This window comes from Rattus norvegicus, chromosome 7, assembly GCF_036323735.1.
Source record: "Rattus norvegicus strain BN/NHsdMcwi chromosome 7, GRCr8, whole genome shotgun sequence".
Classification (NCBI taxonomy): domain Eukaryota; kingdom Metazoa; phylum Chordata; class Mammalia; order Rodentia; family Muridae; genus Rattus; species Rattus norvegicus.
Window position 1 is genome coordinate 35,826,740 of NC_086025.1, and position 13,372 is coordinate 35,840,111.

The 13,372-nt window shown below is 46.3% G+C and overlaps 1 protein-coding gene across 5 annotated transcripts in view; it reads left to right on the plus strand.

Annotated features, from left to right (window-relative positions):
* Nucleotides 1–13,372, plus strand: part of Poc1b (POC1 centriolar protein B) — a 101,811-nt gene that overhangs the window by 15,979 nt on the left and 72,460 nt on the right. For 4 of the 5 annotated variants that reach the window (XM_063262850.1, XM_063262849.1, NM_001398583.1 and 1 more), the window contains exons 3-4: nt 1,897–2,068; nt 5,852–6,031. In XM_063262850.1, the coding sequence (XP_063118920.1) occupies nt 1,897–2,068; nt 5,852–6,031 (352 nt within the window). The remainder of the gene's footprint in view (nt 1–1,896; nt 2,069–5,851; nt 6,032–13,372) is intronic. The other variant, XM_039080110.2, reaches the window with a different exon arrangement.

A 13,372-nucleotide genomic window follows, 5' to 3' on the forward strand; every position in this document is an offset into this window, starting at 1 on the left:
ATGTTTAGGCAAACTCTGATGTGTTCTCTTCTAAAAGCTCCCTGTCGTCCATATAATCTGTTTTCATAAGTTCATAACTGACTTCCTAAGTTAATTTGCTTCTGAAGTATTATATGAGTGAGACTGAGTTATACACGAAAGACTACAGCGTAGCTGTATCTAGTTTGCTGGGTAATGAGTTTCTAGCTCGGGGTCCTTTGAACAGTACTGCTGCAAACTCTGCTGTCTGTGAAATGTATATGAACTCTGTTTGGTGTATGGGTTGGAGGGGAGCTGCCGAGTTAAATGATACGTGCACGTTCCACTTCTGATACCTCTGTGTGTGTGTGTGTGTGTGTGTGTGTGTGTGTGTGTGTGTGTGTGTGTGTGTGTGTGTTGAGATAGGCACTTCCCATGTAGCTTAATTTGACCTGGAGTTTACTCTTTGTAGCCCAGGCTGGACTCTAAGTCATGTCTACTCTTTCTGCTTCCACCGCTTGATTGCAGGCATGAGCCACCAAGCTGCAAAGTAGTGTTTTGTTGTTTGAGCTTCATTCCTTCCCTCCCTCCCTCTCCCTCCCTTCCTCCCTCCCTTCTTCCCTCCCTCCCTCCCTCCCTCTCTCCCTCCCTCCTTTCCTTCTTTCCACAGGGGTCTCACTATGCAGCCTTGGCAGGCCTGAAACTGTGTAGGCCAGGCTAGCCTCGAACTCATAAAGTTCGACCTGCTTTTTCCTCCAGGCACTGGGATTTAAAGGCATGTGCTGCCACAGCCTGCTTGCACTGATTATTATTTTCAAGGAACAAGTTTTTTTCATCACAAAATGTTCTTCTCTTTATGATGAACAGTTTATATATCTTGTTGAAGCAAATTTATCTTACCTCAGTCATAAAACTATTCTAGGTTCTCTAAAAGCATTTTAATCTGTAATACGTACAGAACGTATGCATGTGAAAAAGGAAATCTCTTTTCCAGTGTCAGTGACAATTTTTCTCTCCCAGAGCATGGGATACCCTCTTTTCCAAACCCTAGTGCAGCTTCCTCCTGCACTTGGAGTAAGGTGTGTGTGTATGTCTCTCCATGCCTCCTTGACCCTGTGAGGCCTGCTGCTGGGCCTGTTCTGGGACATGTGTATAATAGCACTTGTTTTGTGGGCATGAGTTAAATCCACCTTTGGAAAGGCATTTATTTCCACTGTCGATCACATTCATTTTCCCTCCACTTAAGATTTTTAAGCTAACGTCTGACATACAGTTTTTGATTAATCGTCAAATGTCATAAAATTGCAGAGCAAAAGCAGATTTTTAAGGTCATCTCACCCAGCTTTAGAGCGTTTTGGTCGCCTTTGGTGGGTGGTAGTTTCCTAAGCTTACCTGCACTGTGGCTATGTGAGAAAAGAGCCACACGGAAAGCACATGGAACCCTTTAGGAGTTAGGATGCTGTGGTTTACACAACACATCTTCAAAAGGTTCAAGAAGAAGTTGTCTCCGCATATACATGTGTTTTCGTACATAGAGAAGAACCAAAGACATAAGACAAAATATCAACAGGTGGGATTGGGCAAAGGGTCTATTAGTGCTATTTAAGATATGACTTCCGTGTGAGCTCATATCCACACAGTTTTTTTAAGTATCTTATCTGTCCCTCTGAAACACTGGGGGAGAGTGACTAAGGCACTTTACTCAGACTGTCCTTGACCTCTCCTTAGTCACTGGGGCTAGAACCCTGCTGGGTAGCAGGACACTACCAACTTAGCAGGTTCGTAATAAGATTTAAATATTTTCAAATAATAAAAGATTTTTGTCATTACCTAGCCAGCCTCACAACCCCTGACTTCTCTGTCACTCAGGCCTTGTTGTTGATGAGGCATGTGTGTACTCGTGTCTCAACACTGGTCTGTTCTTCTCTTTTCCGACAGCTACTGCTTCCTGGGACACCTTTCTCATGCTATGGAGTTTGAAGCCACACGCTAGAGCTTACAGATACGTGGGCCACAAGGATGTTGTGACCAGTCTGCAGTTCTCTCCACAAGGAAACTTATTAGCCTCTGCCTCGAGAGATAAAACCGTTAGACTCTGGGTTCTTGACAGGTAAGAGGAGTAAATGCTGATGGGGTTCGGTTGGAGCTGTGGGAGGCGCTGAGGCCTGAGTACTCCTAATGTGCCTCGTGGGGATGCTTCAACTCCCTAGTGGCCTGTGCTCGTTGGGGTCACAGATATGCTGCCCTGGTTTTAAAGTCAAACAATTTCATACAAGTTTCTCAAATTTCAACTCAAAATTATCTCCTCTTTTTGAAAAACCATTTGTAACCTAGAGATATGCACAATATGTCAGAAGCTTTGGGAGACGGCTAGAAATGTCTGTGTAAATCTGAAAGAAACACAGAGGTTCATTATTAACCTCACAGTGCCCGCCAAGCTATGGGTTTTTAAGGGACCTGGGGACCCTGTCGACACCCCTGTGCCTGGAGCATCCTTTGATTGTTATAACTCATTTTGGAGCTCTAGAATTTTCTTGTTTAAAACATTTACAACAAATACATAAATCATTGTTGGGTACAGTGACGCATACCTGTAATCTCAACACTCAGGAGATAGACACAGGCCTGAATTCAAGGCCAGCCTGCTGGTACACAGAGCAAGTTCCAGGACAGCCAGAGCTATACAGAGAAACCCTGTCTTTGTCTTGAAGAGCCATTGTGTATGTGTGTGTGTGTGTGTGTGTGTGTGTGTGTGTGTATAAAATGTATACATTCGCTGATATTTGGTAACATCTTCAGTGAGACACTCTCCAGCCATGAGCTGACAGCCTGTCTATTTGTAGTTAGGGTATCTTTTAAGTTTTAAATTCCAAGTATATAAAATTTCAAACATCCATAAAAGTGAGTAGCCCCACTTCCTCCCCACACCCACCAACAGCTTCAGTAACTTCCCATGTTCAGCCATCCTTGTACCATATAGCTACCTCCAACTTTTTCTAGAGTGCTTTCCTAGTGAATCCCGTACATACTGTCACTCTCCTCTGTCCTGTATCAGAGCATGCGAGTGTCAGCATTTCCCTTGACTCTGTTGTGGCAGGATTTGATTTACAGTGTAACTAAATGGGTCAGGCACCTGCAGAGGAAGAAAGCTTACAAGTGATCGCCTGCCACTAGGAACTTCATTCTGCCACCACCCAAGGGAAATTCTGCGCTGAAAAGTCTGAGTGGTATACTGACAGAAGTAAAAGCTCTTGGAGAGAAGTGACACGGGAATGTGCATGGACTGTCGGGAAATTCAGAGGAGGAAGGGGAGGGCTTAGGGTGCAGGCAGAAGCATGTGCTGTAAAATCCTTAGCCTTGGAAATCTAGGACTAGTTCATTGTATTTATTGCCATTTAAAATCCCCCATGGTGAGCACCTTAATCCCAAAACCATCACCTCTCTTTATTCTGTGGGTATTTGATATGGGTTTTTCCCCATTTGGTGTTTGCTGAGGTTACCCATACAGCCTCTCATGAGCTAGCAGCTAATCTAAAGTGTGGACCCCAGTCACAAGTCCGGGACCTTGATTGTCCTTGAGCCTGCTCATGCTGTGGGACAGCCTAGACTCTCCCACAGGGTGACAGAACAGCTCCCGGACTGTAAAAGCAAAAGCTGCTGGACCTGTTAAGGATGAGGCCCTCAACTGCACGGTGCCACTTGTGCTGGACAGAAGAGAGGACAAAGCAGCAGTCAGCCAATGGCGCAGGAACTCTGCTGCCCTGGCTTCTGCTGAGCTTTCTGTGCAGCAGAGAGAGGCCAGGTCGGGCCAGCCCAACTGGGGAGGCCCTGGGAAGGACATGTGTAGTACCGCAGTCTTCGGGTGGGGTGTAGACTGAAGTTGAGAAAGTATTTTTTATTATGTTGACTGTGGCTATAGCTTCTTGGTCACTGTAGAGGATAAGTCTTTCCTCGGTTGTTTCTAGGATTGAATGAACAAAAGCTAAAAGTGTACCCGATTCCTTCTCACAAGAGTTCCGCTCAAAAATGAACTGAAATATACTGTCCCTGAATATACTGTTCTGGATCGATAATATCAATTATTACATATTACCAGGTATTATTATATACCCGGTGATAGAAATTAATGATAAAGTGACTTTTGTCCCTCTAGGCCACTGGGTGGGCGAGCCAGACCGAATCAGAGAAGCTTTAAGGTATTGAACTTCCCAGTGAAGTTCAACAGACTGCTGTTGAACTCTCTCTGTGTATGTTAGGTGGTGGTCTCTCACAGACGAGTAACGTCACTCCTGTCCTCAGAACACTTACTGGTTAGTAGAAGAGAAACCGTTTGGTTTTTAAATGTCAAGATACACTGCAGTAACCCAGATCCTTGTTGCCGGTCAGGAGCACTGTGGTTTGGTCAGAGGGCTGCAGATGGGAAACAGCCTTCCCGAGCGTGAACGCAGAGGCCCAGGTGGCGTGTTTGAAGCACTGTCACCACTCAGGGTACAAAGTTCACCTCAGTGGCAGGGGATCCTGCCAGCGAGCTTAAGGCGTTGTACTTTATGGTGAGGGAACATGTTTACACTGGGCTTTATGAGCTAGGCATTACCTTTCAACAAGTGACAGGCGCAGTATGTAGGTGACTGGGGGTGGGGGCAGAGGATTAGAGCCTGGAGACAGTTTAAGAGGCTTTTCCAATAATCTAGGTGAAGGGTGCCAAGGGCATAAATTTCTGAGGGCAAGCGGAACTGGCGTAGGAAGAAGAGGGCTGGCCATTGAGGGGATGTGTAGGAGAAGGGGTAACCACAGGGATTGCCCATGTAATGCATGGAGGAGAAGCTGCGTCTAACTTCCCTTGGCTCCTCTCATAGAGACACGCTGCTGTCGCCCCAATCCCAAGGCAGCAAATACAGGGCGAGCTACAGGCATTCAGATGTCGTGTGAACATCTGAACATTGAGAATCTAAGACAGACGTCTGACTGAATTCTGTTTTGTTTTCTGAGCATCATGATGGTCCCTACATGTACTGTGTAAGCAATGATTTTCTACATGCAGAAATGACCAGGTCCTCATTATAGTGCAGAGTGGCTGTGCCTCGGAAACTTAACACTGCCACAGCCTCCCAGCGTTCACCTTGGAACTCAGCACCACACAGCTGCTGAGAAGAGAGCACGCTAACGTGTGGGCCAGGGCTTCTGCAGAGTTAGCAGCCTGCATCTGTCTTCTAAAAGATTTTGCTCGCCTACAGTGCTCACATTGTGTTCTCCAATTGCTCTGTTATCTTTTCTCCTTCTCCAATCAAGACAAATAACACGGACTTGTAATTTCAAAGCACTTTTGTTCATGAGTATAAGATTGCAGCCATGGGGTTAGCAAGGCCATAGGTACACACTGGGCCTCAGTAATTGGTGCTGGTCGGCGTAGGCTCCGGGAGTAGGAGAAAGGGAGATTCTCAGGAGGCATTCTGTATAAAAACACGCAGCACAGAAAATACCTTTTCCCAGCCCAGACTTTTAGCTCACAGAACTCCAAGCGGCTCCAGTTCAAAACTTTGCCTTGGCGCTATCAGTTTTAACCAACCTTGCTCCTCTGAATTGAAACATCTTGAAACTACAGACTGCTGTTTCTAAAGTAACACAAAGTGCAGTATAGCTCGAAATACACTTTCCCAGCTTCTACACAGCTGTGCATCTTAGGGGCAGGGTAAGCAACCTCTCAAAGTCAAGTGTCAGCTGTGACTTCCATGAGCCAAGCCAGCGCACCACAGCAAATGTGGAGGGTGCCGCAGCACACGGCCCTCTCGCACTTGTTAAGGTCTGGTCTGCATTAAGCTGTTTACATTTCTGATTCTTCATGGCGACTGAGTATTACATTAAGTAATTTATCACTGTTAAACTGTGTTTTCAGGAAAGGAAAGTCTTCAGAATTTAAAGCACACACAGCCCCAGTTCGAAGTGTGGACTTTTCAGCTGATGGCCAGTTTCTGGTTACAGCATCTGAAGACAAATCCATTAAAGTATGGAGTATGTACCGTCAGCGCTTCCTCTACTCCCTGTACCGACACACACACTGGGTACGCTGCGCCAAGTAAGTGCAAATGGTTCCTCATGCAATCAGCCTCCTGCCCCAGACTATATCAGCCCCACCCCATCCCCAACCTCCAGACAAGGAACTGGGGTCATGTCCACTCGTTCACTCAGCAAACATTTATTCTGTGACTACAGTGTGCTGGGATCACTCATAACAAAGCCGTCAGAATCCATATATGAGAGCAGTAAGTCTGTGCCGTTTTAAATAGATCCTGAATGAAATGAACTCAAAGTAATGAGCTAATTTGTTTGTGAGAGGAATGGGTGTGGCGTGGTCACTGCTCCCTGCCCTTACTCAGGTCTGCAGTAAGAGAGCTGGAAGGTAGGTTGAAACAGGCGAATGAAGCTTGGTGAGGAGAGGCACACGAACAAGGAGAGCGAAGAGAGCATCTGTAAGTGAGAGATGAGCACTGTCCCGGGACCATAGGATAGGAACCCCCAGGCTCAGCTCCACCACCATGGCTGCAGTTGTAAGACTGAAAATCACTGGAGTGGAGAACCTGAACTGAGAACTGGAGGAAGGGGTTCGGGGCTGGAGGATAACTGTTCAGGCACAGAGCAAGGAGTGCACAGTGCATCTCCAGTGCTGTCAGCGGGGGGCTGGTCCTTTGAGGAGTGGAAGAGTGGAGAGCAGAGGGCTCAGGGAGGCGCTTCTGAGGTTCCAGAGTGGGCCTAGGCCAGGCCACGTGAGGCAGGCTTGCTTCTGCCACGTAGAGCGGAAGGCATGGTTTGCTTCCCAGCTTGGCAGATGAGGTTCCAGAGAGTTAAAGCTGAGACTCACTTAATAGAAAGTGTCAGAAGCCCAGCTGTGGGTGTTTTTCTTCCTCCTCAGTGGTCAGTTGCCAGGAGTGTTTAATAATGTCGCACTGAGCAGGGCGCAACCAGAGCTGGGAAGGATTCTGGGTCTCTGCATGTTTGCTTTGTTCTTTCAAGCACACGGCTACTGAAGGCTATAGGTAGCTCCAAGCTTAAATCTTCACAGCCTAGAGGATGTCCAGGAAAAGTCCCTCCCTCCCTATTTCTGTTGGAAAAAGGCTGGGAATGACTCAGGCCGAAGTGTAGAGTCCTATGTCTAGTGGTAAGAAGTGGTGGTTCCCTCGCGCCCAAGTCAAGTACGTGTCAAAATGTCTGCTCTGGCCAGAAGCCAACTCACACCCATACCCTATCTTCTACAGGGAATAGAAGAGCTGTCTCACAGAAATGGTGTCACGGGTGTGCTCACGGGGAAACTATGGTCCCCGTGCTCCCAGCCACATTACAGTGCAGTAAGAGTTTGAGTCTAGCTGTCTGTGTGTCCCAGCACCCCACAGTCTTCACTGCTGCTATGGTCTTAACAGGATGACATCACTCAAATGGTGCTGACTATGATCCATGGAAATGAATCTAACAGGGATAAAAGGATGGGGTGTATTTTACTGAGTTGTGCTTTCTTCAGAAGAGCTCAGTTACTTTTGCACCGCAGCCATCACAGTATCATTTCTCTCTCCTCATCTGTATGGCAAAGAACATCCAATCTCAGCCAGGAAGAGTGGTGCACACCTCTAATCCCAGCAGGCAGGCAGATCTGTGTGAGTTCAAGGACAGCTAAGGCTACAAAAACAAACAAACAAAATCAAAAACTGTCTTGAAAGCCAAATCTAAATCAATAAGCAAATGAGGTTGTGGCTAGTATGAAAGAAAAGTCAAGAGGCCTCACAAGTTAATGATTGTGCTGCGTTTGGGGCATACTCGTGTGCCAGTGAGAGCTGGCCGAGTGGGTGCTCTTGAACTTGATGACAAGATCCACTTACTCTGTGTTGAGACAGTGCTTTTGTTGGGCCATGCATGAAAGGGAAGAGTGAACATTGGTGTTTTGTTAAGCATAGAGGAAGCACTAGCAGGGACACGTGGAGCTCCCTGGGAGAGGGAAATAGAATAGATTTTCCTGGTGGACTGGAACAGGGAGGAGAGGAGGGTGTGAGCACGAGGACCAAGTGGGAAGGGGAAGGGCATGGGCTTGAGGGAGGAAATGGGGGAGAGACCGCTAGAACTGAGGGGTAGTGCAGTAAAACTCTATAATATGTGAAGGTCATCCTAGTGAGGTGTCCCAAATAATGAGAGAAGGAGAACCCCAACTGCCATCTCTTGTCACTAAACACAGCTTCTGGTACGAGGACTGGGTTTTGTCCAGTTGAGCTGCTGGCCGAAAGGGTCCCATGGAAATCCCCAAACAACCCAGTTGAACCATAACATCAGTATGATGGTTTTTATTTTATTATATTTTATTTTGTTATGTTTTGTTGTTACCTCTTAGAAGCCTGTTCATTTGTAATGTGAGAGAGAAAGGGAGTGAATCTGGGCGGGCAAAGAGGTGAGGGGGAGCTGGGAGGCATAGAGGGAGGGGAAACTATTCTGATTATATTGTATGAGAAAATATATTTTAAAAGGGGAAAATAAAGTGTTGTATATGCAATATACTCCAATCATGTCATCCCCTCTCTCATCTCCTCCAGATTCCCTCCCCCACCTCCCCACCCAGCCAATTCCATGCCTTGCTCCTCTCTCTTCAGAAAACAAACAGGCGGGGTTGGGGATTTGGCTCAGTGGTAGAGCACTTGCCTAGCAAGCGCAAGGCCCTGGGTTCGGTCCCCAGCTCCGAAAAAAAAAAAAAAAGAAAAAAAGAAAAAAAAAAAACCTGAACAGAAAACAAACAGGCAAGTAAGAAGAATAAACAAAAAGCAGGAGAAGCACGCACCCCAAAACCTATGAAAACACAAAACCAGGACCCAGAATACACAAAGACCTATACTGTAAAAAATGTCCAAGCAAAGCAATATAAGAAACACACACACACACACACACACACACACACACACACACACACACACACACACACAAACACACGTCTGCAAAACTAGGTTTGAGTTCCAGAAACTAAGTAATTATAAAATGTGACTTAAAGGAAAATAAGACAAGGGAAGATGAGGGAGGTACTGATGAAGAGTCAGAGGAGAAAGAGAACGAGGTGCTCTAGGTCCAGAGCTGAGGGAGGGAAGGGCAGGGGCAACCGCAGTGTGTTTACAGTGGGAAGAGGGCAGAGGAAACCTGTAACAAAGCACTGTGGCCTGAGGGACCCAGTGCACTCTTGGGGGCGTTAGTACCAGATGTTGTTAGAACACAGGTAGTTTGGTGGGACAAGGCGCTCCAGTGTGTCTGTGCCTAACTGAACCACATGGATGCCCTGCTTTCGGCCACAGGAATGGCACTTCTTTAGAGGCCCTGGTAAGAATGAGAAGCAGAAGTTCATGGTGTTTGAGATTGAGCATTACCACTGGACAGGCTCTTTCCAGAGGGCATTGTCACTTAGGCAGAGACTGCAGCAGCCTGCGAAAATGCAGGACCATAGTGCAAGGCCAAGCTTCTTACTATTTCTGATAGCAGTGCTGAGCCTTCCCTCATCTGGGGATGGGGAGGGGTGGGGGTGGGGGGCGGGGGGGGAGCACAGCATCTCCTGTCCACATAAGTGAGCCATGCCTGAGCCTGCCACCTTTTTAGGGTCAGGTCTATAGTTGCTGAGAGATGCCATGGACAGAGATCTGACTTAAAAATGATACTGATTCAGAGGTGAGAGCAGTCAGTCAGGTGACTTCCTCTCCAATTGGCCACTCTGCTTTCTGCATACAGTCATCCCTGAGAGATGATGAGCGGGAGAAAGGAGAGAGTGCTGGAATACTCCTCTTTGCTGCTTTTGTGCTTGTACATATGAGAGGCTTCTGTGGGAGATGACACTGAAACAGAAGAGTCTAGTGAAAATACCTGTTTTGTCCCCATATCCAGCCCTACTGCTTTAGTTGGCCCTTATGGAACTTATAAGGTCATCTTTTAAATTTTCTCTGTGCTACAGAATCTTCTGTGTTCTCTCTCTCTCCTCTCTCTCTCTCTCTCTCTCTCTCTCTCTCTCTCTCTGTCTCATAATACACACATAACACACACCCTCTACACCTCTGTTTCTGCTTCTGTAAAAGGCAGATCTGACCATATTGTTCCCCAGTTTGGACCTCTGGGTGACTCCTCACCCAGGCTTGTGTTTTTCCTTCTGTGACACACCGTCACTCTTTGTCCCTTTCACCATACAGTTGCCTTCCCACAGCTGTGTGACTCCTCCATAGCACAGCTGCGTGTCCTGAGTTTCTGCACCTGCTGCAAGCGTTACCCTCTGATCCTGCTCAGTGTCACTTCCTCCAACAGCTGGGGTTGATGTCACAGTGCCTAGGAGGTCTTTAGCATAGTTCTCCTTCCCTGTTAGACTTTGAGTTACAAGTATTTTATCTTGCTGTGCTGCCTTGCCAAGACAAGAGAAGCAGAAACAGGGAAATCCTGTGCTAGTAGGGCCTCTTCTGTCAAGGGGAGACAGCAAATACACTAACACACACACACACACACACACACACACACACCCCACATTGGAGAAACCATATTTACTAGTATGACATTGAAGCCAAGACCCAACTGAGCAGAGGAAGTTAGTGATGTGGGTTCCTAGAGAAGGCATTTGAGAGGGCCCCATGTAGTACAAGAACCATGGTCTTAGGGCTAAAGAGGGCTCAGAATAATTGCCCAGAAATGTGGTGGGCAGAATCAAGTGTAGGCAGATGCTGATCTGTGCTCTCAGGTAACTTTGGTGGCAGGATTGGAGAGTTTCTTTGTGGCAAGGTTATTTTTGTAAGCCTTTAATAGAAACTCGGGAATATCTATCATCTGTGCATGTTAACCAAGACGTTTACACAGCTCCACCTGTTCCTTGTACCTTTGGCCAAGTCCTGCTCAGACTGACTGTTTACTCACACACCCAGCTACGGCGGATTACCTTGCCTCGCTGGTTCTGAGGGACCTTAAACACCGCTTGTTTTCATGCTTCTTGAAGTGTGACTCAGACACTGCAGAGCCCTCCCCACGCCAAGGAATAGTCCTTGATAAATAATTGGCTGAAAGGTAGTGAGTTTCCACTTTCCACGTATGTGCTCTCCAGCACTCTTCCAGTCTTTTTCTACCCATTTCTAACACTGGATCATCTTATTACAGCTAGAACAAAACTGTTAAGAGGGATAGCTAGGTGGCCATTGAGTCCCAGATTCTCAGTGTAGCTGTGAGAATGCAGCCTCGACGAGATAGTCCTGAAGCAGAATGGAAAAGGTCCCTAAGGCTTAAGGTCTTTCTGTCAGTTTGTGTCAAGAGGCAAGAGCTCAGCGGGAGCTTAAACATTTAGCAGAGCCTGCAACGGAAGCAGCTTACATATTTCCAATGGCACTGCCAGCTGTCAAAGGGTCTAGACCTTTAGCATGCCTTCGTGAGGCCCTTCTTACTTTGCCAACACAGTCAGAATATTATACAGAAGGTTGCTTACTAAACCCTAGACTAAAGCAAAGGGGGTTCATTGGGAAAATCTCCAGGAATAGTTTTCTCGTTGAGAGAGAGTCTCATGTGTATGCATGCCAAGGACACAGAATCGTCAGCTCTGTTAGTAGTGGAAGCCTGTAGCCAAGATCGAGCGACATGCTGGCTGCTGTTGCTCTTTGCCTCTTGCTGTTGCTGGCACCTCCTTTCTGTTGAAGTAGAATCCTCCCTCAGTGATGCAGTACCATCAGCTGGTCTGAGTAGACAGAGGACACAGAGCAGTTACAAGAGTGGGCTTATAGTGAGCATGTGATCCCAGGCATACAATGTAAGCTTTCTGGGCCTCAGTCTACCTCCCCATAAAATAAACACAACTGACATAGTCCCTTCATATAGTGAGGACTCAGCAACTGGCAACCATCAACTGCCCTGTATTCCATGACTTCCTCCTGCGGCCATACCAGAGTCACCTTTAGGTGATACTCCAAAGTTGTTATGTATAATTTGGACAAATGCTATTAAGGTAGTAACTATCATCTACTTAATGTATTTTATGTACTGGACTTCCAAAAGTCATTTTATTTCTAAGTAATTATACCTGCAACTTTTGCATTTTTTTATTTTGTTTTGAGATGCATCTCGCTGTGTGCCCAGACTGGCCTTAAATTCATGCTTGTCCTGCCTCAGCCTCCCTAGTGCTGAGATTGTAGGGATGGCCATCGTACACAGCTGGATTCTCTCCTGCCAGCTGTAGTTCATGGCTGTATGCTGGAGTGAGTGGTCCCGTGATTTGCCAAGCACCCTGCCTCGATGTTTATTTCCTCATTATGTCAATTTCACTTATTTCCCACTTGCCTTTTGGCTGGATATTTGTTTCCCATTTTCCTCCCCTCCTTTATTGACATTTAGGATTTACTCTTAGCTCTGTGCTCCTGGGTGACATCCAGAAGTTGATTATGCATCCTTAACCCAATCTATAACATAGAACACTTTCTCTTACAATGGTTTAGACAAAGTGTTAGAACTTCCTAAGTATATCCCCACTGTCTACCTCTTGACAGTTTTATTGTACACATGGAAAGAGCTCAGTTGTTAAGCAGCCAGTTTTACATTTTGCATCCATATTTCCAGTTCCAGCACAATTTACTCATTTGAATAGATCCAAGATTCCATCTGCTGTCATTTCTTGAGCTTGAAAAATGTCATTTATCATGTCCTATATTGCCTTTTTCCTGGTCATAAGGCCCCTTGCTTTTTGTTCCACATTTATAAAGGATGTTTATACAGAGATATATAATCACAGCTTTTGAAGTATCACTTGCTGTGGTCCTTTTATTAGGGAGGTGGCTCATGTGATTGTGGGAACTGAGAAGCCCTAGGACCAGTTGCCTGGAGGCTGAAGCCCCTGAGATGGCGATAACATGGCTCAGTCCAGTTACCACAGGGAAAGACAGTGATGTAACTTTTGTATGGCTAGATACTTGCAAACCTGTGGAGGGGGCCACTGAAATAGGTCCCGAAAGCCAACATCTGGCCAGCCTGGACTTATGCTGTCCAAAACAAGAAATGAGTGTGCCCCCATTCTTGGGAGTGGATGGTGACTGCTAGTTGTAATTGTAAGCTTGAGTGAACTTTATAACAAATATGCAGGCAGGTCATGACACATGTGTCACAGGGCTTGTCCAGAGAGCATTAATCAAGGGAGAAGATCCGTCCCGACCCGACTGTGGTGTCATTCTGTGCTCTGGGGTCTCAGACTGAATAAAACAGGAAAGAGGTGGAGAAAGGGGAAAGGAGAAAGCCAGCAGAGTGAAACCCTGACTTTGAAAAGTAAACAGAAAATTTGAGAATATTTGTAACAATGACTTCACAGGCCTGGTCTGCTAATACTGACATTTGTACAGTATCTTGGTGCTTTTTTAAATTGTTTGTTATGTGAGTTTTTTCTGTATTCTCAGACACAGCC